Below are 23,146 nucleotides of genomic sequence, written 5' to 3'. Positions count from 1 at the left end.
CAAGAGGAAGCACTGGATAAAACAGGGGGTTCAACATGGACAAGGGAAAACGTCTAAGACATGCTTGATGAGGTGACTCTGTGAGACCCCCAAAGGAGCATCATCCTCAAGCATGTCACAGCTCTATGACACGTGGGTCGGCTGCCACTAGAGTCGTGCTTCATTGATGATATGACTCACACAGCCCTTTCGGGACCAGCTCAGGAATATGATCAACATCTATAGCACTGACTTTTCCCCCCGGTAAACAACGAACTCATTTACACACAAACATTTGATGAATCCTTTTCAATAAATGTGCATTCTAGACAGAGAATATTTAAATAAAAAGAACCATATATTTCTATTAAAAATAACATGTACTTTAATACTAAAATAAGTAAAAAAAAAAAAAATTTACAAATGCTTCCAGGGCTTAAAGTAGTCATGTGAGCAAGAGACACGCTATGGACAAGGACATGAAAGCAAAGGAACCGGAACCGTGCTGAACATGATGAGTCGGCCTGACTCACTCGGCCATGCTCCCTTCCGGGGGTCTGCTCTCCAATAGCCGTGGGTCATGACTGATTCCACCAGTGACTCGGGCCTCATTTTTAAGGCAGCAGCAGCAGTGCTATGTGCAAAGTAGTGTGTGATCTCACAGCCAGGACATCATGCTGAGGTCTAACGTGACTGGCAACGGTATGGGGAAGAGGGGCAGAGACAACTGAGAGCAGAAACACATGCTCCTGCATTAATTTCCCTCAAAAAACGAACGTCCTACCGTAAGGTTATGGTACCAAGATGGAGGAGAGAGGTGGCGGCAGATGCCCTCAGTCCCTGCTGAAGAAGGCAGGACTGTGGCTGAGCATGTACCACCACACCAGAGAGCAGAGGATGCAGGGATTCCCACCCAGATCTCTCAGACAACGTCTGACAAATGGACCCCAACATGACTCTTCCAACAGTCCTAATAAACTAAGGTGACTTCCTAGAACACAACATCCCAGTCTTGTAAGCGAATACTGCGGGCTTCCCACCTCATCTCCGCCAACCCTGAAGTCTTCTTACAGGTTTGAAGGACAGTAATTCCTTCACTGGACAGCACTGAGTTCTTCACAGCAACAACTCTTAAAATACCAGATCCAAGTTTTAGGTTGAGCCACGTGGGTGTTGAATAAAGGACTCAGTAACTCCTGCTCTCAGACTTTCCATTAAAAATTCAGAATATACTTGAATTTTAAAAGTCTTAGTATATTTAACAGTATACTATCACATTTCTAGCTGTAACTTTATCTTGCAGAAAGGAGGGTGAGAATGTACTAATGTGAAGTACATTCCCTTGGTTACCATGGTTATGCAAGTTAAAAGCACACTCAAAGGGTTTTTCATATTAGCACAATTATTAGTACCTCAACTGCTTAAAAATACAAAAGATCTCATGAGAACTGAACTAAGATTTCTTTTCTTCCTCTCAAAGAATTATTTCTTTTTATTAAAAAATGTAACACTGCCAGGAGAGGAGCGCCTAGAGATGATCTTTTAATATATTAGTAATTAATTAATTTTCCATTCACTCCTCAAGGATTTAAGTATCTATTATGTGTCAGGTTCCAGGTTAGGGAGTCAGAGAAGATTGAGCAAATCTCAGACTCACAGAGTTCAAGTTCTAATTGAAGAGCTAAAAATAAACTGCAAGGCAACTGTGACCAGGCAGCATCTTGGGTATTTGCTAGTGTCACGAAGCTTAGGGAACTGAGATAGCAACCTAGTAGAATAGGGACCCAGAAGAACAAGTTCACGGAGAGGAAACACATTCCAGGCATTTCTAAAGCAGAGACATTTTCATGTGTGCTCGAATTAAAAATAGCAGCATGCTAAGTGTGGGCAGAGCTGAGGGGCTTCAGCAAAAGCTGGGAAAGGAGGCTGGCAGAGCACTGAGGGCCCGACCAGGAGCCCACTCAGCACGCTGGCCTCGGTCGACAGACAAAGGCAACGGATCCCTTAGGCAGTGTGGCGAACAGGAGGAACTCTGGAAATGCAGAGAAAGACCACTCCAAGGACAATATGGAAGACTCATATACTCACTCCAACAGATATCTGCTGAATACCCACTGTATTGCAAGCAAATCCACAGAGAATGAAAACCAAAAACCCAAGAGCAAACAGACAATAGGAAGTGACTAAAACATGTCTATTATGCCCAAGATCATAAGCCCTATGAACAGTCCTGAGGCAAGGGGTAAGATAAAATGAAATGGCAAGGAAATCATCTCTGCATCACACTGACCTGGAAAAGACTGGTTGGAAATGGGACATCTGAGCAAGGGAGCAAACCTAAGTCATTGAGGAGAGGAAAACACAGAGACAAACGCCCCAAGACAGGCACTAGTGTGTTCAAGAACAGAAAGACTGCCTACTAGCTAGCTTTCATAATGTCAGAAAGTACTTAGAAGACTGAGTGGGAAGAAAAGCCACTGGGTAGTCTTACCCCCGCTGTGAACCCTGAAAGCTACAATGCGCAGCCCAGTAAGATGCGTCCAGTGAGGCAAGAGTGGTATGACTGTTAGGGAGACAATCAACAGCACTGAGATAGGACCTAAGGCCTCAGACCTGGGATTGTACAGTTGGCCAGGGCTCATGGCTGTGGAGTCAAAGGCCCTACTACTACTGTTTAGTTAAAAGGGCATAATGTCAACTGAACTTCTAAATATGTATTCTTATACCCACAGACTAGTGCAACTCCCAACCCTAATCAGAGAAACGTCTTCACGTAGTGGATCGTGGTTAACAGAGAAACTAACAACTGCTCAAGATGTAGAGGATAAATAACTGTGGAGTGGTCAGCTCTAAGTGAGACATTTAATCACACAAACACACACGCACATACTCCCTAAAGCCATGTGCTTTATGGGCACATGGGCAGCACTAATTGAACTCAGTGGGTTGTAAAGGAGGGGGAGGGGGAAAGACGAAGAGGAGAGCAAATAATGACATAAAGTTGGAATGGGGACTGGAGGTACAGGAAGAGTTGCAGGGGCAGCTGGGTGGGGTGAGGGAGATATAATCTAAGCACATTGTATTTGTATAAGAAATTACTAAAGAATAAATTTTGAAACTTAGCAACAGCAAACAAAATAACAAAGATGAAAAGAGTAATGAGGAAAGATGAGATGAGGGCCCAGAGGCAATTAGCAGAAGAACTGTGGCAACTGGAAAATCATACATGTCTAACACACACACACACACACACACACACACATACACACACACAAGTAATTGCTGGAGATTATGATTGCTACTTTCTATGGCAAAAATTGTCTTTGCAGATGAGATTAAGAATTTCTAAAAGAAGGACATTATCTTGGATTAATTTGGTGACCCCTAAATGCAATCTTATGCATCTCTGTAAGAAGGGACAGAAGAAAATTCAACACAGATATACCAGGAGTGATAGGAATATAGAGGAAGGATTGCTATGGGACCACAAATCAAGGAATGCAGGAAACAATCACCCAAGTTAGAAGGAATAAGGAGCAGGGTCTTCCTGGAGCTTCCCAGGAGCGCAGCTTTGCTAACACTTCCACATTCCGGCTCAGTGATACTCACTCCAAAAATTTTATTGTTCACACTAAACATTGCATTAAGCCATGATTTGTTAAAATAATAACAGTAATTTGTTATGTTTCTGCAGAACACTAACAGAAAACCATGCAGTGAGAGACTGACTGGCAAAGGGTTAATAAAGTGAAAGTAATATTCCAGGACAAAGATTTGGAAATCTGATACAGGAATGATTGGGACTACAGGACACAGCAGAATTGATCGCATGATGCCACACTGGAGAGACCCACTTTCAGAGTAAGTGACAATATCAGGAAAGCACAGATCAGTAACGATGTCAAGGCTTCAGCTTTAGGCAGGTCAGCAGATTATTATCAGCCAGCAATGGAATCAGGAACAGGTCTAAGCATGGTTATTTAACAGACATATGTTGAGTTTATAAATAATCCCAAAATATCCAGTTCAGCAGTGTGGGAGCCCACAGAGGTTTCCTAGTGAGATCTGAGCTTGCTTTACCCAGCAGAACTGCATAAGAGGATGACTGGACCACGGGCCTGGGAACGAGGTGTTTGGGAGGGTCTACACTTGGTTATATCCAGCAAGGGGGAGGTCTTTTGCCTTGCCTTATGGCACTGTTATAAAAAGCCCTTTTGAACAAAGTTCTGTGCCGTTGGGTATTGACCCAGGTCCTCCCAAAGCTATCCTGTGTTCTGTCTTTCTTCTTGTCTGCTAGGTCTCTCTTTCTACTTAATCTCTCTTATCCCTCTCTCCACAAGAGTACTCAGAGTAAAGTGGGAGCTGGTTTCAACAGTCCAAGAAGTTGGTATTTACTAAGCAGATAATAAGTGGATATTGTAAAACATATGCTTTGATGTTTAATCACTGCATCCTTCTTATGAGGTAGATGTCAGCGTTCACATTTTACAAATAAAAACAAAGAATTACTGCCCTTGGGTGAACAAGGGGGCTGAGTGGGTAAGGGTGCCTTGCCACCAAGTCTGACAACCTGAAGTCTATCCTTGGAACCCTGGAGGGAGGAGAGAAGTGGATTCCTATAAATTGTCCTCTGGCACACACAGAAATGGAAATACAAACAGTCCATTAGCAAAGATAAATTGAGGCTAAAGATAAAGGCATAGGTAATAGTGTGAAGTTGGAACTTAAAGAACAGAGGATGTTCCTCAGCAAGTAAGATAGAGGGGCAGAGCAGAGCTACAGGACCTCAAGGACTCCTCTGAAGCGAAGTCATTCTCCATGGCTGAGCCGAGAAGAGCTGCAACCACGCTCGAGGCGCTGACATCAAGGTTACAGGACACACAGGGCAAGGTACAGCTTAGGGGAGAAAAGCAGCAGCTAAAAACCGAGCAGCTGAGCAACAGAAATGTGGAGGGAACGCCCAGACTTACTGTCGGATCCTGGGTCTCCCTGAGTTTGTGTGTGACTGACAGCAGTTTCTCCAGTGCTTCCTGAGGGACATTTGGGACCTATGTTATGAGGGAAGTAAGGAAAAACAGGAAGAAATGAGGACAATTCAGCAAATAATATTAGAAGAATGTTTTTAGAATGTTGCCGAGTATTGGGTCCACGTGGAAGTCATGAATGATTGCCACTTCATCTTCTCAGCAAACACCTGAGGCCTGGCATCTTTTCAAGAGCCAGGCAAATAAACCAAGCCTTTTTTCTCTGCATGCAATCAGATCACAGGCAGGAGACTGGCATCTAGCACACCTGTGAACATCAGTTCTTGCTTTGTGAGCATCAATATGATTCTTCAAACCTAAGTTAGGCATTTTCTTACAAACTCCTATAGAATATTAATTTATACAAGTTATTTAACTATTGGTTTAATTTCATGCATATATTATACACATACATCTGACTACTAAGTGGCCTAAAGGACTCCTGTGTACAAAATGGATGTTCAAGATGTCTATCTTAAAGACTTTTGAAACATACTTGTGGTATGGTGTCTTAGGCCTCTAATTTCAGCACTTGGGAGGCCGAGGCAGGAGGATTTCCAAGAGTTCACGCCTAGTATGGTTTATATAGTGAGAATCTGTCTCAATACAACACTAAAAATAAAATACATTTGATGGCCGTGGTCAGCTCAAAGAAGTTGGAAGATCTGCACAAATAACGCACATTTCATCACAACAAACTTCAATGCAAATAATTCAATAAATGGAAACGATTTTTACTTTTTAATTCTACAGAGTAAGAAGGATATACTAATGGCATCATGTACGCATTTTGAAAGTGCAGTGGTTCCAAGTTTCTTTAGCGATTTAAGTAACTGCAATTTAAAAAATTCTATTTTATACATGCCTGTTTATTTTAAAAAGAAATGCTATAGTGTAGGAAGTAGTATTATTCTCACTTTCAGATGAGGGAACCATGACTAGTCTCCCTGGGCTATGGAAGCTAACACACAGTGAGAACCTGACTGGAACCAAAGTGTTGAACCCTAAAGACCATGCCTTCATTCCTAACTGTGCTCATACAGACCCCGCCCCCCAAGTCAAACAATAATTCCAGTATTCCAAGCAATGGTTTCAGTTACATAAAATGTTAATTAGTAGGGACACAGACTAGCACAGTCAAGCAGAACTTTCTATGATGATGGAAGATGTTCCTGTCTTTGCTACCTAACAGCAGCCAAGTGAGTCTCAAGTGGCTACTGAACACTGGAAGTATGCTGAGAACCGACTTTTAAACTGTTTTGTTTAATGTGGGCGGTGCTGCCCCACTGAAGAATGCACCTCCAGAGCTCCCCAAGAGCCAAATGGGATGCCTGGCTAAGGCAGACATTGAAATAATGACTCGCACAGAAACTACAGAGCACCAATGACCAGTCAGGGAACTGTCGGATTATAGTCCCCGGGGATCTGGGCAGCTTCAAAGGAGAAGAGCAATGGACACCAGCCTGGAGCAGGCCTCCTCTTACCATTTCCTTTATCACTTGGATCTCTTCACTTTTCACCAGCGGCTTCATGTGATGGAAAAGGAACATGGTTAAGAACTCTGGTCCCAGCCACTGCTGTGTTGTGCTTCCAACCACGGGGGGTTCTGCCAGAGCAATGATTCTGAAGGATGGATGGATAGGGAAGATGGATCTAAAGCAGGGAGGGAGAAAAACAAAATGTAATCATTCACAATAGAAACTGGGTCATGACACATGGAGCTTAGCAATAAAATAGTCCTTGTGTTAATAATGTCAAAATTGTTATCCAAAGAATAGGTTTTGGGCTGAGCAGTGGTGGCACATACCTTAAATCCCAGCACTTGGGAGGCAGAGGCAGACAGACTGCTATGAGTTTGAGGCTAGTCTGGTCTATAGAGTGAGTTCCAGGACAGCTAGGGCTACTAAAAGAAACCCTGGATCAAACCCCCACCACCACCACCACCACACACACATGAATAGGCTTTGGGAAAAAAAACAATTAAACCAACCCAAGACTCTAAGAGACTGAATTGAAGAGTAAGAGAATGGACTAATTACTGGTAAATGTACACTATATGCTTATGAACCTCAACCTCCCACATCACTGCTTTGATGTGTTCTCATTCCTGTAATGCATCAGCTCCAAAACCCTGGAAACGAAATCACAGCAAGTCCATACTCGTCACAAAGAGCCTCCCCATTTATGTCTTCACTTAAGCCTTCTCAAAATCCCCGCTTTTCAAGGATCCCACTCTATAGGAACCATAGAGAAACTAAAAAACATCATTTGGCGTGGGGAGACTTTAATATATAGACCATTTAAGTAAGGCATGTGGGGTCATATTACATTTATAATCAGAGCATCAAGAGAATATTTAGTGATTAAAAAGGAGAAGAGAGCTAAACTAATATACTATTCTTTTGTCATTGATCCAATCATGTTAGAATTTTAAAGTTGATCTCGTTAAGAAATCTCTGCTAGGAAATCTGTGGAAGCATGTCAATACCCCAGGACAGAGAGGAGGAAGGAGGTGACATTCTCCTGGACAGTGAAGTATTTGAGTGCCTGGGGGACAGGACAAAGAATAAATTCCTCTTATTATGATCCAACCAGGTGAGTGATAGTGTTGATTTTTTATCAATACTACTAAAAATAACCAGTAATAATCGTTTTTAGAGGGTAATATAGTTTTTGCTAAGAGAAAAACACTAAAAATTCAGGGGCTTGCTAAGGTTTTGAGGAAAACAAAAATACAAATATGGAATTGGCATCATGCCAGTGGCAACTGCAGAGCCCCAGAGTTACAGGTAAGGACGCTGGAGCATCAGTGGGTGGGCGTGTGTGGAGTCAGAAGAACTTTGAAGAGTTCAGAGAAGGGAAAGTTACATCAAGACAGATGGCAGTTCTAATAAGTCACAACTACATAAAATTGTGAGGCCATATCATTATTTGTAAGCCAGAAAACAGGCAACTTTGGAAACTGCCATTTTAAAACATAAGAATTGATGAATTACTACAAGTTCACAGATATTTCACTTCACTGGGGTTTTTTTTAAAAAAAAGATATATGTATGTATGTTGTAGCAGAGCCTGGAGATGATAAAAAAAAAAAAGTTGTTCTTGGAAAGCAGCAAAGAGAAGAGATACACATGTACAGGGTGTGTACGTCCCGTGTCTCTGGGCTGCAGCAGGGTGTTGTAGAACAGCAGATGGTGTACACGGGATCCCGAGACTGGCAAGCTGAAGAGGCGGGCTACCCCACTTCTCCTTTAGCTCAGGTGGTTGCTAACTAGGTGACTTCCTGAGGCTCAGTAGCAATTCCTAGGTTCACCCATGATCCTTCTGACTCCCAGCTAGGGGCTGGGCAGGAGGCAGGGAGGTAGAGGGTGTGGTTTAGCGACAGAAAATTAAAGCTACAGATACGATGTCTCACTGAAGACCACAAGGGATAGGAAATCAGGGAATGAAAGTCAAAATCCAACAGGCACTCCAAAGGTGAAGTGTGTATTCTCAACCAAGGAACGGGACCCACGGCACAGCTAAGCTGCAGAGTCAGCAGGAGAGCGACTGAACGGAACCCAGGGTGGTTTAGGTGTGGCTAGGGTGATGGTCACAGCCTGGAACACACGCTGCCTGTGGTTGGCTCTCCACTGTGGGTTCTCACAAGCACCGGAGGGAGGGAGCTGGCCTATCGGAAGGGGACCCATTCAGACATGGCTTATGTGCTGGGCGGAAAGGTCCATGCTGATGATAAAAGCAGTCACCAAACCCGTGAATAACAGGATGAGAAGGACCTTTATTCTTCCAGGTTCTCCCGGAAGGCTTCCTTGTATACAATAGTTAAACAGAGAGTCATTTCCTGATACTAAGGTTCCTAGGTCTGCAAGTTAGAGAGTAGAACCTGTCATAAACCTCTGGGTAATACCAAGGCTGAGGAAGCAACATTTCTTCACTATAAATACATAAACAAGCACTATAAATATATAAAACCAAGATTAGGTTTAACTTTGCTAGAATTTAACAATGACAACAAAATAAAAGGCAAAATGTAGTTTTCCTTTTAGATAAGTATGGGTCATTTTCTAAGAGTTAAAAATTTTAGAAGATAAAAATGTATTTTTTTTAAACATTTAAACACTCCTGGGATTTATAGTTTGTGGGTACTAGTTAACTTTAAGAATGTAAAATCCTTTCTAATGTCCTTCATTATGAAATGGAATGAAGCAGGCTGTGTGTTGCACCCCTTTAATCCTTGCATTTCCTCAGCAGAGGCAGGAGGATCTTTGATGTTTGAGGCCAGCATGGTCTACAAAAGTGAGTTCCAAGACAGCCAGGGCTACAAAGAGAAACCCTGTCTCAAAAAACAAAAACAAAAATAATCATAACCATAAAACAAAAAGGAATGAACCATTGCTCTTCAACATGGACAATCTCCAACTCAAGGAAACGGAGTAGAAACCCTGGCAAACGGAGTGCATACTGTGTGATTCCATCTATTACAAACAAACAAGCTATATAATGATCAGAAGAGGAGGTTGAGAGGGACAGGAGGGATGCCTTAACAAGGGTATAAAGACACTTCATGGAATATAAACCTGCTCATTGTCTTCATTGTGATAAGGAATTCACAAGCATGTACGAAAATGATCATATAGTATATTCTAAATATGCAGTTCTACAGATGAATTACACCTCAACAAAGCCCTTACTAACAAAGAACGACCTCAACAAGCCCCAGTCATTTGAAGGGAACTACACTACCTCTTGGTTGAATATGCATTTAAGTAAGGTGGAAAACTAATATAGAAGGTTTCTATAACGACATGTAACGTGGGCTACAACAGGAGTTTAAAATTGGCCTCCTATGGTATAACACTAACGCTCCCACCAAAACAGACAAGTGACAGATCTGAACACAGGCCACATGTCCCCTTCTTTCCATGCAAGGAACTACATGGCATGAGTACATTCCTAGTGCACACTGTACATGATCTAGAGCACATGGAAGAAAATAACAGCTAAGTGTGTACTGCTGCATCTAATCACCATGATCAAAAGGCTCCCTTTAAGTTCTTAGAAACAAGGACAATTAGTGAAGGGATAAGAAGTAAAAATATTCTCCTGTCCAAAAGCGAGTGTTAACCTGGTCTTGAATGAATCTATGAGAGACGGTGCATTCCCTTCATCAACAGACACACAGAACGCACAATAAGGAGGTACACACTGTACAGGAACAGGGTTTAAAAACTGTTCCTTGAGCATAAATGTGTTCAGGATTAGTTTAAAAATCAGAATTTCCTTAAGGCTTCTGTTCGGGAAATCAAACACAAAAAATAAAAATCTGGGCTCTCCCTTGAATTTGTTCATTTCTTTCATGAACTAATTGTTTTAAAAAGATGTTTCTAGAAGGGTCAGAGAGAATGTTCATACTGTAACTGACTTCTAATGCAGTAGAGATAAAGGGCCTGGAGAATGCACTCTATTAAGAACTGTCAAATGTTGTTATGACTCTTCAGTAATTCATAAGGAGAGATTGTGAACTGTTTTCAACATTCAACAGCAGGCAATAAAACACATTTACTAAAAATAAGAACTAGTTGAGCATACCTAAGTATATGCAGGAACAGGCCACAGGTCTATATTGCCTCTCTGCATCAGCCACCAGAAGGAAGGGATACATTTAGTAGCCTAGAGTCTATACTCTCTCTTTCCAAAAAGAAACTTTTTCTCATTAAAAGTAGTTCTATTTTGGTTCTCATTTCTTGCAAGAAATGTAGGCGTGGCTGGTGTCTGATGTATGGGGCCACCACACTATTTTTAATTGCTGTGTCCCTGGATGCTCAGTATCACAATATCAGAAAATTCTAACATTTCTAAAGGTAGATAGGAATATGACTCCCTGAGAAAAATGTAAAATCCTGCAAAACACTCTGGACATGATCAACGGTATGACCTTGGGAAGAACTAGTAAACAATGTGGGAGACCAAAATCACTATATGAACCTGGGTTCATGGCATGAGGTGAGAAGGATTGGGGGCCCATAAGCATCACTGTTAATCCTGGGACCCTATGCTGTCAGGACATCATTTATTAAAGTGCATCAAGGTACTCCTAATTAACAGACTCATGTAACATTTATTAAGGAAATAATGCTATCCTGAAAAGTCACCGATCACTTTCTCTTGGCTTTCTCACCTCTATCTCAGCTTAAGACTAATCACTGATAGAAAACCATTTACTGAGGAGGCTGGAGGGACAGCTCAGTAGCTACACTTATTGCTCATGCAGAGGACCTGAGTACATGTCCCAGCATCCACATGGTAGGTCGCAACCATCTAACTTCAGTTCCAGGGGATCTGATGACCTCTTCTGATCTCTGTGGACACTAGGCACACACGTGGTACACATATATACACATAGGCAAACACGCACATAAAAATCAACCAATCAAAACCAAACCAAACCAAAACAAAAACTATGAGCCAGGGATTATGCTATTAGAACAAACAAAAACAACACAGAACACAGACTCCTGACAAGACTAAAGTCCCAGGATCCAGGTATTTCCTGAGGGCCAACTCCACCCTTCCCTTCTTATGTGAGACCCTGCTGTTGTCAATGGAACAACTGGGAGGCATCTGTTATTGACAGCCTAAGGAATCCTTCCAAACACAAGTGTGAAAACTGTTCCTAACAAAGCAGCTATCTGCATGTTCAGAACTGGGTTGAAAGGGAAAGATGTCCTCAGATCTCCATTACCATGAAGCTATTCACATTCACCAGAACCAGGAGCTTTGCAGTCGCCCCTTAAGGGACACTGCTCCCCACATTGGCGGACACTGTCCCCAGAACCCTGTTTCTAAGAGACAGATTTATCTATTTGTGCAAGACTAGGGGCGACTGCACTGGCAGATACACTGAATCATTGCCTGACCATCCCTCCAAACCCTTTTTAAACAATAAAAAGCCTCCCTTGACGATTCTGTGATATTTCCCTCTTAACAGTCTCCCATAAGGAAACAAGGCATAAATCAAAACAAAAGGTGAGTTTGTTTAAACGCTACAGAAATAGAGCTTTGCGGCTCTTCAGCCATCTAATTTAATACAAAATGAAAGGTCAGGTAATTTAGGTCATGAACTTCTACTTTACATGCTAATGCCCAGAGTGGCATGGTAGAGACGGACAACATGAAGCATCAACTCATGCCAGATAATGAGTCATAATTATTCACAAGTACAACTCATGAAACAAGTGAACTTCCTCACTAAGAACAAATTTCTGGCTTTTTATACTCTATGTTGTCCTTTGAGTCAAGCTGTTAGGTAATCAACACAGTAACATGTAAATACGTCACCCAAGAAACACAACCCTGGAGGAAATGCTGCCAGCTGATTTAGATGAATCTAGTTCACCATGACTATGAAGAAAAGAAATGAGTTACCATATTAAACGAAAAACAACCAGGGAGAGGTCAAGAAATTAACCATATTAGTAGAGTGCGGCAGATTCTGTAATGTGATTATGTCAGCAATAACAACAAGAACTGCTTTCAGTCAGAAGGAAACACTGCTGCTTGGGTGCGGAGAAGGGAGGAGGGATGCTGACAAGGAAAATTATTAGACTTTCAAAGGGCAGATGTGTTAGGTCCACCTCCCAAATGCCTGTGCTGGTGAAACTGTCCAAAACAGAAAGACTTGGCTGGGTAAACAAACAAGCCTAAAGGTTCATGTTTACTAGAAAGGCCCGTCTCTCTGGGGGGTCTAAAGTCATCATCTCATCCATCAAGCACACCTGGTTTTAAACAGACTACTTGTCTCAGGCTCAAGTTTGACAGCACACACAAAAGGCTAACGCTTGTCTCTAAATGAATAAAGTTGTACTGGGCATGACTACAAGCATAGTTCTCAACACATTCAAGAATTTGATCATTTATAAGGTGACTGACCACTAACTTGCACGTCTTAATTATCTTTAACAGTTTACAAGTTAGTAGCTTTTATAAGATTAGGATTTTACAGGTTTATCCCTGTTAAATTTGAGCCTTAAAATTTGAATTGAAGGGGGCTGGAGAGACAGTTCAGTGGTTACGAGCACTGCCTGCTCTTCCAAAGGACCTGGGTTCAATTGCCAGCACCTAGATGGCAGTTCACATCTGTCTGTATCTCCAGTTCCAGGGCTTTGGAGGCCCTCACACAGACATACATGCAAGCAAAATACCAATGAACATAAAATAAAAATAAATTATTTAAAAAATTGAATTGAAAATCCTTTAGCTGCTCATAAAAATAAAACTTGAAATCATAAATACAATCCAGAAAGAGACTGAGAGCTTTATTTTTCTGATCCTTTCATAGTATACCTTATATCAGTTTCTTCTATGACTCAGTTTATCTAAATAGCTAAAGTTTAACAAAATTAGCAAAGACAAAGAGACTAGACATACATCTTCAAGTTAGTTTCTGCTAGCCTAAATAGACCTTTACAACCTTAGAAATTTCTAACTATAATCATAAAATATTTGTTGCTAGTAAGTCCTATTTTCATAAATAAGAATTGAATCCAAATTCCTTTGGACCTAACAAGAAGTATTTTAATGATTCATTTCACTTTATTTTTAACTATGTGAATGTATGTTTACACATGTGGGTTTTTGCACTTCACTGAAGTGTCCTCCATGGCCAGAAGAGGAGGACATCAGATCTCCTAGAACTGGAGTTCCAAGTGGTTGTATGCCAGTCAAACTCAGGTCCTCTGCAAGGGCAGTGCATGCTCTTAACTGCTGAGCCGTCTCTCCAGCCCCTCAACAGGTACAAGCATTTTGGACAAGAAAGGATCATTGTTCGAACAGCTTGCTTCGGAAACTTTAATGAAGACACAACAAGTGGATGAGAGAACATAAAAAAGAAAAACACTGGTTCCGGCCAGGAGGTTCTGCCTACATCTAAGTAACGAAAAGCGCAGGAAACCAGGGAGATGAAGGCCGAAGACGACATGGGAGCTACAAATGATGGAGTCCAGGATGTACTACAGGAAGACTATGAAACTGACAGAACATGGAATCATAAATTAGCGTGTGCCTGAAGGAGATGGGATTTCACCAGCACAGAGAAGTGGCTGGGATAAAAAGGTGACTTATCCATACAAAGAGGCCACTTCCTCCTTAGTGTTCTCACATCGCTACCATGCAGATTTCCATTATGATGTTTTATTGCCTTTTCTTTACTTAACAGTTCAACATTTCACACAGAGGAAATTCCTAACTTTAGGGAAGACAAGACGGGTCTATGAAAAAGTTTATTTTAATATACTGAACGACTCAGTTGTAGTCCCTACAAGGTCCTGACAAAATCAGAGTTCAATAAAGTTCCCAGCAAATCTAATGACCCCAGGAGAATCGGGGCTGGCAGTCAGGGTGTGCAATGAGAACAGAGAAGGACAGAGCTCTGCACCTGCATTTTACGTGCAGGAAAACAAGGACAAGAAACACCAATGAAGCATGCTGCTTGGTGATACGAGGCAAACAGCAAAAGTACCTGCTAGGTATTAAAAGTGAGAACCTCAGGAATGGGAGGGAGTGGGCCATGAGAGACAGCCATAGAACTCAGGACTGGTGTGTTTCATGAAATGCTTTGGAAATTCTGGCTCAAGTCTCATGTATGTCTGACCTTAGGAAACAGTGAAACTTTTTTTTTTTTTTTTTAAACTGCAAGGAAAAGTAAGTATTTCCATGACCTCCACTTTCTCAGCATGATGTCAGAGATGGAGATGAGCTGGGTATGCACTTGTGGGAGGCACACAACTGCTGGAGGTGAGGGCGGAACTTTCCAGAAGGAAGGGCTAATGACCACTGTGGGCCAAACCCTCAACATGGAGCTGAAGGTCACTCTGTTCCTGAGAGTGCTGGTGTTTGCAAAACTCTGTATGACTATTAGAGACAACGTGGGTCCTTTCCACAGAAAAGGGTGGTCATTTCCTGGATATTTGGCAGAAATACAGGGCTCCCGATGTCCTAAGGAAAACTGCCTGGCAAGCTCAGGAGCTGTTACTCAACTACATTGATTCATCTTCTGAAAATCTGTACTCTCCTCTGACACGATTCACATGCAGATCATGTACAAACACAGAGTACTGCGCACGAACGGAGGGAATGAGGGCGATCTCCTTGGCTCACTGACCTAAACACTACACTAACCACTTCTAACCTACAGCAGTCGATAAGGTACACTTCAGTACACAGTTCTGAAATCCACTGTTATCCCTGAATACTCTAGGTACCAGAGTTAACATTCCCTTGACAAGGCAAAAATACAAATGTCCACTCAGTGATTAATATACTTCTTCCCTGGGTGTGGAGGGCTTTCTTGTTTTCAATATGGGAAGGGTAAAGCTGCTGCTGCATCAGGTCAGGCTAAGGGAGGATGTGGTCACCCCCGAAGCCACTCCCCCTCTACCCTCAATGTACCAATCTCCAGACATGCATGGCCCACCAGAAGGTACCAGGGGGATGACATCAGAGAAGCCTGCTCTACGGAGAGGGGTCATGCACAGTGGAAAATACTTCTCTTCCAACTCAAAGGCCTACACACAAACACTCAAGTCCCCGTTCAGACTCCCCGAGTGCTAAGAGCTCATCAACTTCCTTCTTGCCCACACTGGCCATTCCCTTGCCCTCTCGTGTGCTTTCTTTACTGACACATTCACAAGCTTATCTTTCCCTACTGTCTCAGTAAGCAGCTCCTGCAAAGGCCAGGTTTCCTTTCATAATCACAATACTATTATGATATTTAAGAAAACTAATATTAATTCAATAGTAGGGAACACATATATGGTACATATTTAATCTTTTTGTATTTGGGGGTATGAGGTTGTGTATTACACATATATACTTGTTAGTACAGGTGCATCTGTGAGAGCAGAGGTGGCCAACTTCCTTAACTGATGTCCCCCCTTAATTATTTTGTTATATTTTTTGAGACAAGGTCTCGCTGTGTAGGCCTGACTGCCTGGAACTCACTGTGAAAACACAAATGGCCTCCAGCTCAGAGAGGTCCGTCTACACCTGCCTCGCTGCACAGCTGCACCTGGCTTCCAGTTTTATGTTTAAGACAGGGTCTCTAAGGGAACCTGAAGCGTTACCTATTCAGCTGTGCTGGTCAGCCAATTAGCTTCAGGAATCTGCTGTCTCCATTCTCAAACGTCTGCCTCATGCTGGGCTTACAGTCACCACGTACACGGTGGCCTGTTTATCACATGGGTTTGGGGAATCCAAACTTAGGTGCTCAAGCTTGTGCAGCTGGTAGTTTACAGACTTTGCTGGCCCCAACTTTTTCTATTTGTTCTTTGTAAATGTTTTCCTTTTGTTTCCTGCTCCAGAGTCAAGTCAAATCTCACCCAGTGCATCTGACTGTTAACCTAGGAAGGGTTTTAAGAAGGCCACAGTATGTGAGCTGTAGTGTGTGTTCCCACACATCCATGTACACACAATAAATAAATGTAGAAACAAAAACCCTGAGGAGAATAATGTCCTCCTGATTACCTGTCCTGCAGTTGCTCATCCGTTAGCTGTAGGCCCTCCTTCAAGCTCAGGTATCTGTCTTCCCTCAGCAGCCTCGATCCGTCATACAGGCTGAGCTCTCGGTCATGGATTAGTCTGATGGGAGAGGCGGGTAGAGGAAACAAATTAATCAATGACATTACGACAGGCAGAATCACTCGGCCAATACTGAACCACGCCTATCACTGCAGGTGGGTGAGCCTAGCCGTTTTGTTAGGTGTATTTTTCCCAATGGTAACTTGGACAGTGCCATTCTGTGTTATCCTTGGCACACGTTAAGACTCTGTCTGCAGAGGAGCCGTCCTGAATGCCAGAGGTGGTTATGAAGGAGAAGAGGCATGAGAAAGAGAAGGAGGGGGTGGGAGACAAAAAGAAACAGCTGAATGCGTGTCTCAGGTCAACTGTGGGACATCTATTCATGAGCAAGTCAGTTAGCACACACTCCTGAATCCAATGGAACTTCTTAAGGGAATGTATCCAAATATTTCTTCTGTTGGAACTGCTGAATTTAAAATATCAAAAACCTCTGAAATGAAGTAACTCCACGGCTATTTCACAAGGCAGCCCTGAAGTAAGCAGCTTCCCACACAACAGAAGACACTACCCTTGGGCACCGCAAAGGTCAAAGAGCAAAGGCTAGTGCAGAAGTTTTGAGCACAGGCCGTGCGGTCTGTGTTCAAGTCCAGCTTTGCACTTACGTGCTAAGTAACCAGAGAAGGGAGAGCTATTCCAGCTCCCTAATTTTTATTATAAAATTAAGGCAAAAAAATTACAACAAGGCCAACCTCATAGATGTAGTGTGAAAACTGAACAATTAATATAAAATAGACAGGTAACATCATTGCTCTCAGTCTGGACTGTTAGTTAGAATCTTTAGGCAGTATTTTTAAATGCTCATGTTCAAAACTCTGGCCTGGATCAATTACTTCATGAAGTGGTGGGGATGCAGGCATTGGCATTTTAAAGTTCCATCCTGCAAGGCGGCCCAAGGCTGAGAACTGGAGACTCGGCCTTAGCACAGTGCAGGCACATTGCACTCTTGTACCTGGCCAAACATCCTAGAGACAGCCAACAAGATGTCACTGAGTCTTACTTTGTGTATCACATTTATCTGTTTGGCAGAGAAAAATACATTGTAAGTCTACGGAATGTTTGTGGTAAATCACTAAAACGTTGTGATGACTATTTTTAAATCCATACACACTGAATCCAGATTAATACAACACATTTGGAATCTTTCATTACACTCAGCGTCTGCATCTTGTCAGCAATAAAAACTGTGGTTAGATGGCTCCATTTCATTTATTTGACACCTCCCAGTAAGTCAGACTAAAAGTCACGCAGCAGCAGAGGAATGAAAAGCATCAATAACCTTTAAAATGACACAGGCTATGAATATTTTCCACAGAAATTACACATAGAGAATGTTCCAACATTAAATTCTAGAATTCTTGAGTTTTTGAAATGTGTGAGTAACTTTTCCACACTCAAAATAAGAAAATGGTGGTTACAGAAATGTTCATATTTGTGACAACTGAGTGAAATAAGAAAATATATATTTTATATTAAACATTTATCTCAAGAATTCAAAAAAAAATTGCTATAAGCTCAGGTCCCAGTGTCAGTCTGGGAAGATTTCTAAGCAGTGTAGTTAGGACAGAACCACAGCCACTCCGGCTGTGTGGCTTGTTGCTCATAGTAATCTCCATGTATAAGCAAGCCTTTGGAAACCACTGTTGGGCTTTCTCCCTTCAGCTCTCACATACCTTATAATCACGTGTTTATAACAACAAATGTTAATGATGCTTTATTCAACTTAAGTATGGAATCATAAATCCCTCAGGATCTGCCGAACCCAGGGTTTAGGTCGGCACAGAGACTGTATGTGGCACCAACCTTTGCAATACAGCGAGCGTGCCGGCGTTGACCCGGTGGATGCCATCCAACAGGACCAGTTTGCCTTCCCGAGCGGCATTCACGAGGGGCGAGGATCGCCAGGCAGTGTCTCCGTTGGGGAGTGTGTACCGCTGCTGTAGCAGGTCACGTGCTGTCATATCCTGCAACCGTCACACGCCGGCAAAGAACACGCAGAGTTACAGACACATGTAATGCTCATTTAGTCTTACAGACACTTTCCTCTGTATACAACATTTCTCTTTGCACAGCATATTTCAAAAAACAAAAAGTCTTCTCAAATCCAAAGAGAAAGAGCACCACGAAGCCTTAGTTTTCCCCCCTTATTACACATTCACATGATGGAAGGATGACGGGTTCCCCTTTCTTCTTTATTTACCACTCTATAGCAGGAATCTTAAAAGTTCTTATTAATAAATCAAACCTGAGGCCAGTTATTGGGGTCAATGCTGGTAGATCAGAGAGACAGAACAAGCCACAGCTATCTCACCTCACCAGTTCCTCAGCTGATCCTGTTTCCTCAGACTGGAAGCTTCTGTGTCCTCATCCCAATGGCTTTCAGCTGAACTGCTGCTCAAAAGCCTGAAGCTTAACCAGGCCAAATGCTTAACCAGCCAAATGCTTCTAGTTTCTGGTCCTCACGCCTTATATATCTTTCTGATTTTTGCCACCACTCCCTGGGATTAAAGGCGTGTGTCACCATGCCTGGCTGTTTCCAGTGTGGCCATGAACTCACAGAGATCCAGAGGGATTTCTATCTCTGGAATGCTAGGATTAAAGGTGTGAGTGCCACCATTTTCTAGCCTTTGTATTTAGTGGCTGTCTGTTCTCTGACCCCAGATAAATTTATTAGAGTACACAATATTTTGGGCAACACAATACCACCACACCACTCTCTTCCTCTTTCCAAAGGATGGTGGTAGTAATTACCACCTGACCGCAATGGAATCAAACTCAGTCACTGGATTCCTGGAGGGATCACAATGTGGGGGTTCTCTTTTACACGGAGAAGCCATGTAAAGTCAACATTCAGAGATGCTTGCTTTATCCAGAATGTGCATTTCCCTTTGAAAATCCCTCCGAGGGCCCATGCACTGACTCCTCAGATTTACAGAGGCTCCATCAAGGAGACCAGATGAGGGACAGCAACTGGGAAGCAGAAACAGAACTGAAAAAGCCAATGAAGGGCCAGCACACCACACACCAGCACCGAGACCGTGCAGCACACTCCAGCAAGCCAGGGAGCGCTGTACTGTACACAACTGTGGTAAAATGACGTGCGGCCTTGATACAAACGGAATGTCCTTAATGTGCTAATGCCGAGGAGGATGCCTTAGTTTCAGATGCATTGTGTGCTGCTTGCATCAAACAAAAATTAAACCTTTACCATCATTTTATTCAAAATTTTATACTCCTTTGTAAGTTGCAAATGTTCCTAAGCAGAAAACTATATTTACAACAACAATCTCACTAAAATCCAGGTTAAGATGTGAGTCTTATTTCTTCCAGTGGTCTCATTACCAAAAAAGGTCCTGACTTCAACCCTTCAGGACCCAGTCATAAGACAGAGAAATCAAGCTAGAACTGGTCTGAAAGCTTCATCTCTGAAGCGACCCCTCAGGAAGCCTACAAGACACTGTGCAGGCCGCTGAGGAAACGGCCACCAGCAGTCTGACTCAGCTGTAGATCCTGGGTATGACACCATGACAACCAAGCAAGATTCGGCCACTGGTACAGTACTTGCAAGTCTGTTACGGGGGTGACCAACTGCTTTATCAATGGGTTGGAAGCCTGGTACACAGAAGGGAATCCACAACTGCTACTGTAAACCCTGGGGAGGTCATAGGCCTTCATAGGAAAGCTACTTCTGTGGTTTTGTTTAACAGACATGGGACACCCATCAAACTGCCTCCTAAATAACTAGGCTTATGCCCAGAGTAGTGAGTCTGTAAGCCCTGGTCACAGAAGCTTCCTTTTGCAGTCTGAGAATAAGTGACTGCTGACTGCTCAATCATAAACAGAACTCCTACAAGGCCCGGGAATACTGCAGAAGGAGGAGTAGAAAAAAATGTTGAGGAGAGTGGTATGAATGCTAACTCCCACACAGGGCATTGGTGCTATGCTCCTAATTCGCATCAGCTGTGATGATCTACAAAATCTGCACAGGATGGGTCCATCAACATCATTATAGGGGAGAGGGTCGCATGGGGCCCCAGACCTCCCTGAAGATACAGACACTGGCTGGCAAAAGCAGAAACATTTTCTTCATGGTGTAGAGGCCATAGTGAAACTCATGTGGGTCATTCCTCTGCCCCCCAAAAAGAGGTAAAAGTGGAAGAGAGGCTAGTTGGTAAGATGAAATCAATCGGGATAAGTAAGAAGGGGACAAGAGAGGGTAACAAGGTCAATGTGATAAAATGAATTATATACATACATGAAAATGTCATAGTAAAATGTACTATTACATGTGATAATATAAAAAAAAATAAAACTACCATTAAAAAAGGTAATGACTTAAGAAGCCTAAGTATGATTGAATTAAATCATGAGGACTTTCATTTGAGATTTATTTATTTTATGTGTATGAGTGTTTTGCCTATGTGTATGTATGTGCACCATGTGTGTCTGGTACCTTAACAGGTCAGAAGGCGGCATCAGATACCCGGGAACTTGAGTCACAGATAGTTATGCGGATGCCAGGTCCTCTACAATAGCAACAAGTGCTCTAACCCCTGAGCCATCTCTCCAGCTCCATGAAGATATTCTTAAACATAACATTCAAGTCCAGCAAGCCTCACAACCTTACAAGGCTGTTTCTGATATGGTATCAACACTTGGCCTTATTCTTTGTGGTGATCTGAATGAGAATGGCCACCACGGGCTCATATATTTGAAAGCTTGGTTCCCAGTTGGCAGTACTGTTTTGGAAGGATTAGGAGGTGTGGCCATGCTGGAGGAGGTGTGTTTCTGGGAATGAGCATGGAAGTTTCAAAAGACTTAGCCATTTCCAGTTAGCTCTCTTTGTTGCTTGTGGATCAGAGGTGAGATCTCAGCTACTGCTCCAGCACTAAGCCTGCTGCCATTCTCCCCGCCATGATGGTCATGGACTCACCCTCTGAAGCTATAAGAAAGCCCCCAATTAAATGCTTTTCTTTACAAGTTGCCTTGGTCATGGTGCTTTGTCATGGCAATAGAAAAGTAAGCCATACATTAATAGTGGTTTTTTTTCTGTTTGGACAAAATAGAATATAATAAGATAAAACAAAGACAATCACAACTGAGGCTGGGCAAGGCAACCCAACAGAAGGAAAAGAGCCCCAAGTAAAGTACAAGAATTAGAGACACACTTGTTCACACACTCAAGAGTCCCATAAAAATACTAGGCTGAAAGCTATAATGTATGTGCAGAGGCCTTGGGGCAGACCCGTGCAGGCCCTGTGCATGCTGCTTCAGTCTGACTCATATGAGGCTTGCTCAGATGATTTAGAGGGCCTTGTTCTCTTGGGGTCCTCCATCCCCTCTGGCTCTTACACTCTTTTCCTCCTCCTCTTCTGAGGGGTTCCCTGAGCTCTGAGGGGGTAATGGTGTTTTTTAATTGTACTAGGAATTGATATCTTATACAATCTGCGTAGGCAGTATCACTTCATACTGTCAATGACAGCTAACAACAGCCAAAACTATCATCAATGAGAAGGTGTGTGTGGTGGGCCAGGGGGCCAGGGGGTGGGGGGTAGGGGGTGGGACAGGACTCTCCCCTCCCTCAGGGGCAGTGCTACTGAGTGCTAAGTCATTCTTGGGCAGGAAAAGTTAGACATAAATCAAAAATCTGTCAAGTACATTGTTTTCAAATTATTTTAAAATCAAACATATGAGCATATATACATACATAAATATATGCAACATGCATATTTTAAAATTTAATATTAGAATAAATTAACTTAAAATTCTCAACATTAATTATTCCAGACAAAAGAGTCCCTACAGAGTCACATCACATACTGTCCCAAAGAGGTAAAACACACACTTTAGCACAGGGCTTCAAAACTAGGCTATATTTCAGCAATAGCTGGAGAAAGTCATAAGCTTAGGCTCCATTTCCCTGAAGAGTCAGACTGAATAGACCTAACCTCCCGGTTTTTATTAATATTACATTTTTAGCTCTTCTAGGTCTCTGAGGCAACACACTCTTTTACATAATGAAGTTAATATGAACCTGAGTTTTATTTATTTATACCTCTCCTTATTCTAAAAGAACTTATGAGGTTGGACAAGGACATACAAAATGCACAATAAAATAACATAAATTAAAAGGAATTAAAGGTTAGTAAGCTTTGCTTCCTTTTAGCACTCTACTACTAGCTTGGTGGGTAGAGTACTTGCCCCACATACAGGAAGATTGTAGGCATAACCCCAGCACTGCCTGGGCTGTGATATCCTGTCTTGAAAATAGACAACAACAAAAACCCACTCCTACTGGTATTCAGAAAGGTGGTAGCTGGAAGGAGGCAACCTGACATCGTATTTGCAAAAGAAATGAATGGATGCTGACTTTGAAAATCCTAGGTCCACAATGAAAACTGGCAATACGCTGGCCCAGCTCAACTCTAATCTTGTTTTTGTCCAAAAAGAGAGAGAGAGAGAGAGAGAGAGAGAGAGAGAGAGAGAGAGAGAGAGACAGACAGACAGACAGA

General features: G+C 42.5%; 1 protein-coding gene across 1 annotated transcript in view; it reads right to left on the bottom strand.

Moving 5' to 3' along the window:
• Vwa8 (von Willebrand factor A domain containing 8) overlaps window positions 1-23,146 on the bottom strand; it is a 340,258-nt gene that overhangs the window by 191,274 nt on the left and 125,838 nt on the right. The window contains exons 13-16 of the mRNA XM_006989556.4: window positions 18,438-18,598; window positions 16,524-16,637; window positions 6,488-6,656; window positions 4,950-5,027 (exon numbers count right to left, since the gene is read on the bottom strand). Of these exons, the coding sequence (XP_006989618.1) occupies window positions 4,950-5,027; window positions 6,488-6,656; window positions 16,524-16,637; window positions 18,438-18,598 (522 nt within the window). The remainder of the gene's footprint in view (window positions 1-4,949; window positions 5,028-6,487; window positions 6,657-16,523; window positions 16,638-18,437; window positions 18,599-23,146) is intronic.

The sequence above is a fragment of the Peromyscus maniculatus genome, chromosome 9 (genome assembly GCF_049852395.1).
Source record: "Peromyscus maniculatus bairdii isolate BWxNUB_F1_BW_parent chromosome 9, HU_Pman_BW_mat_3.1, whole genome shotgun sequence".
Lineage (NCBI taxonomy): Eukaryota > Metazoa > Chordata > Mammalia > Rodentia > Cricetidae > Peromyscus > Peromyscus maniculatus.
This window is presented reverse-complemented; position numbering and strand designations above follow the sequence as displayed.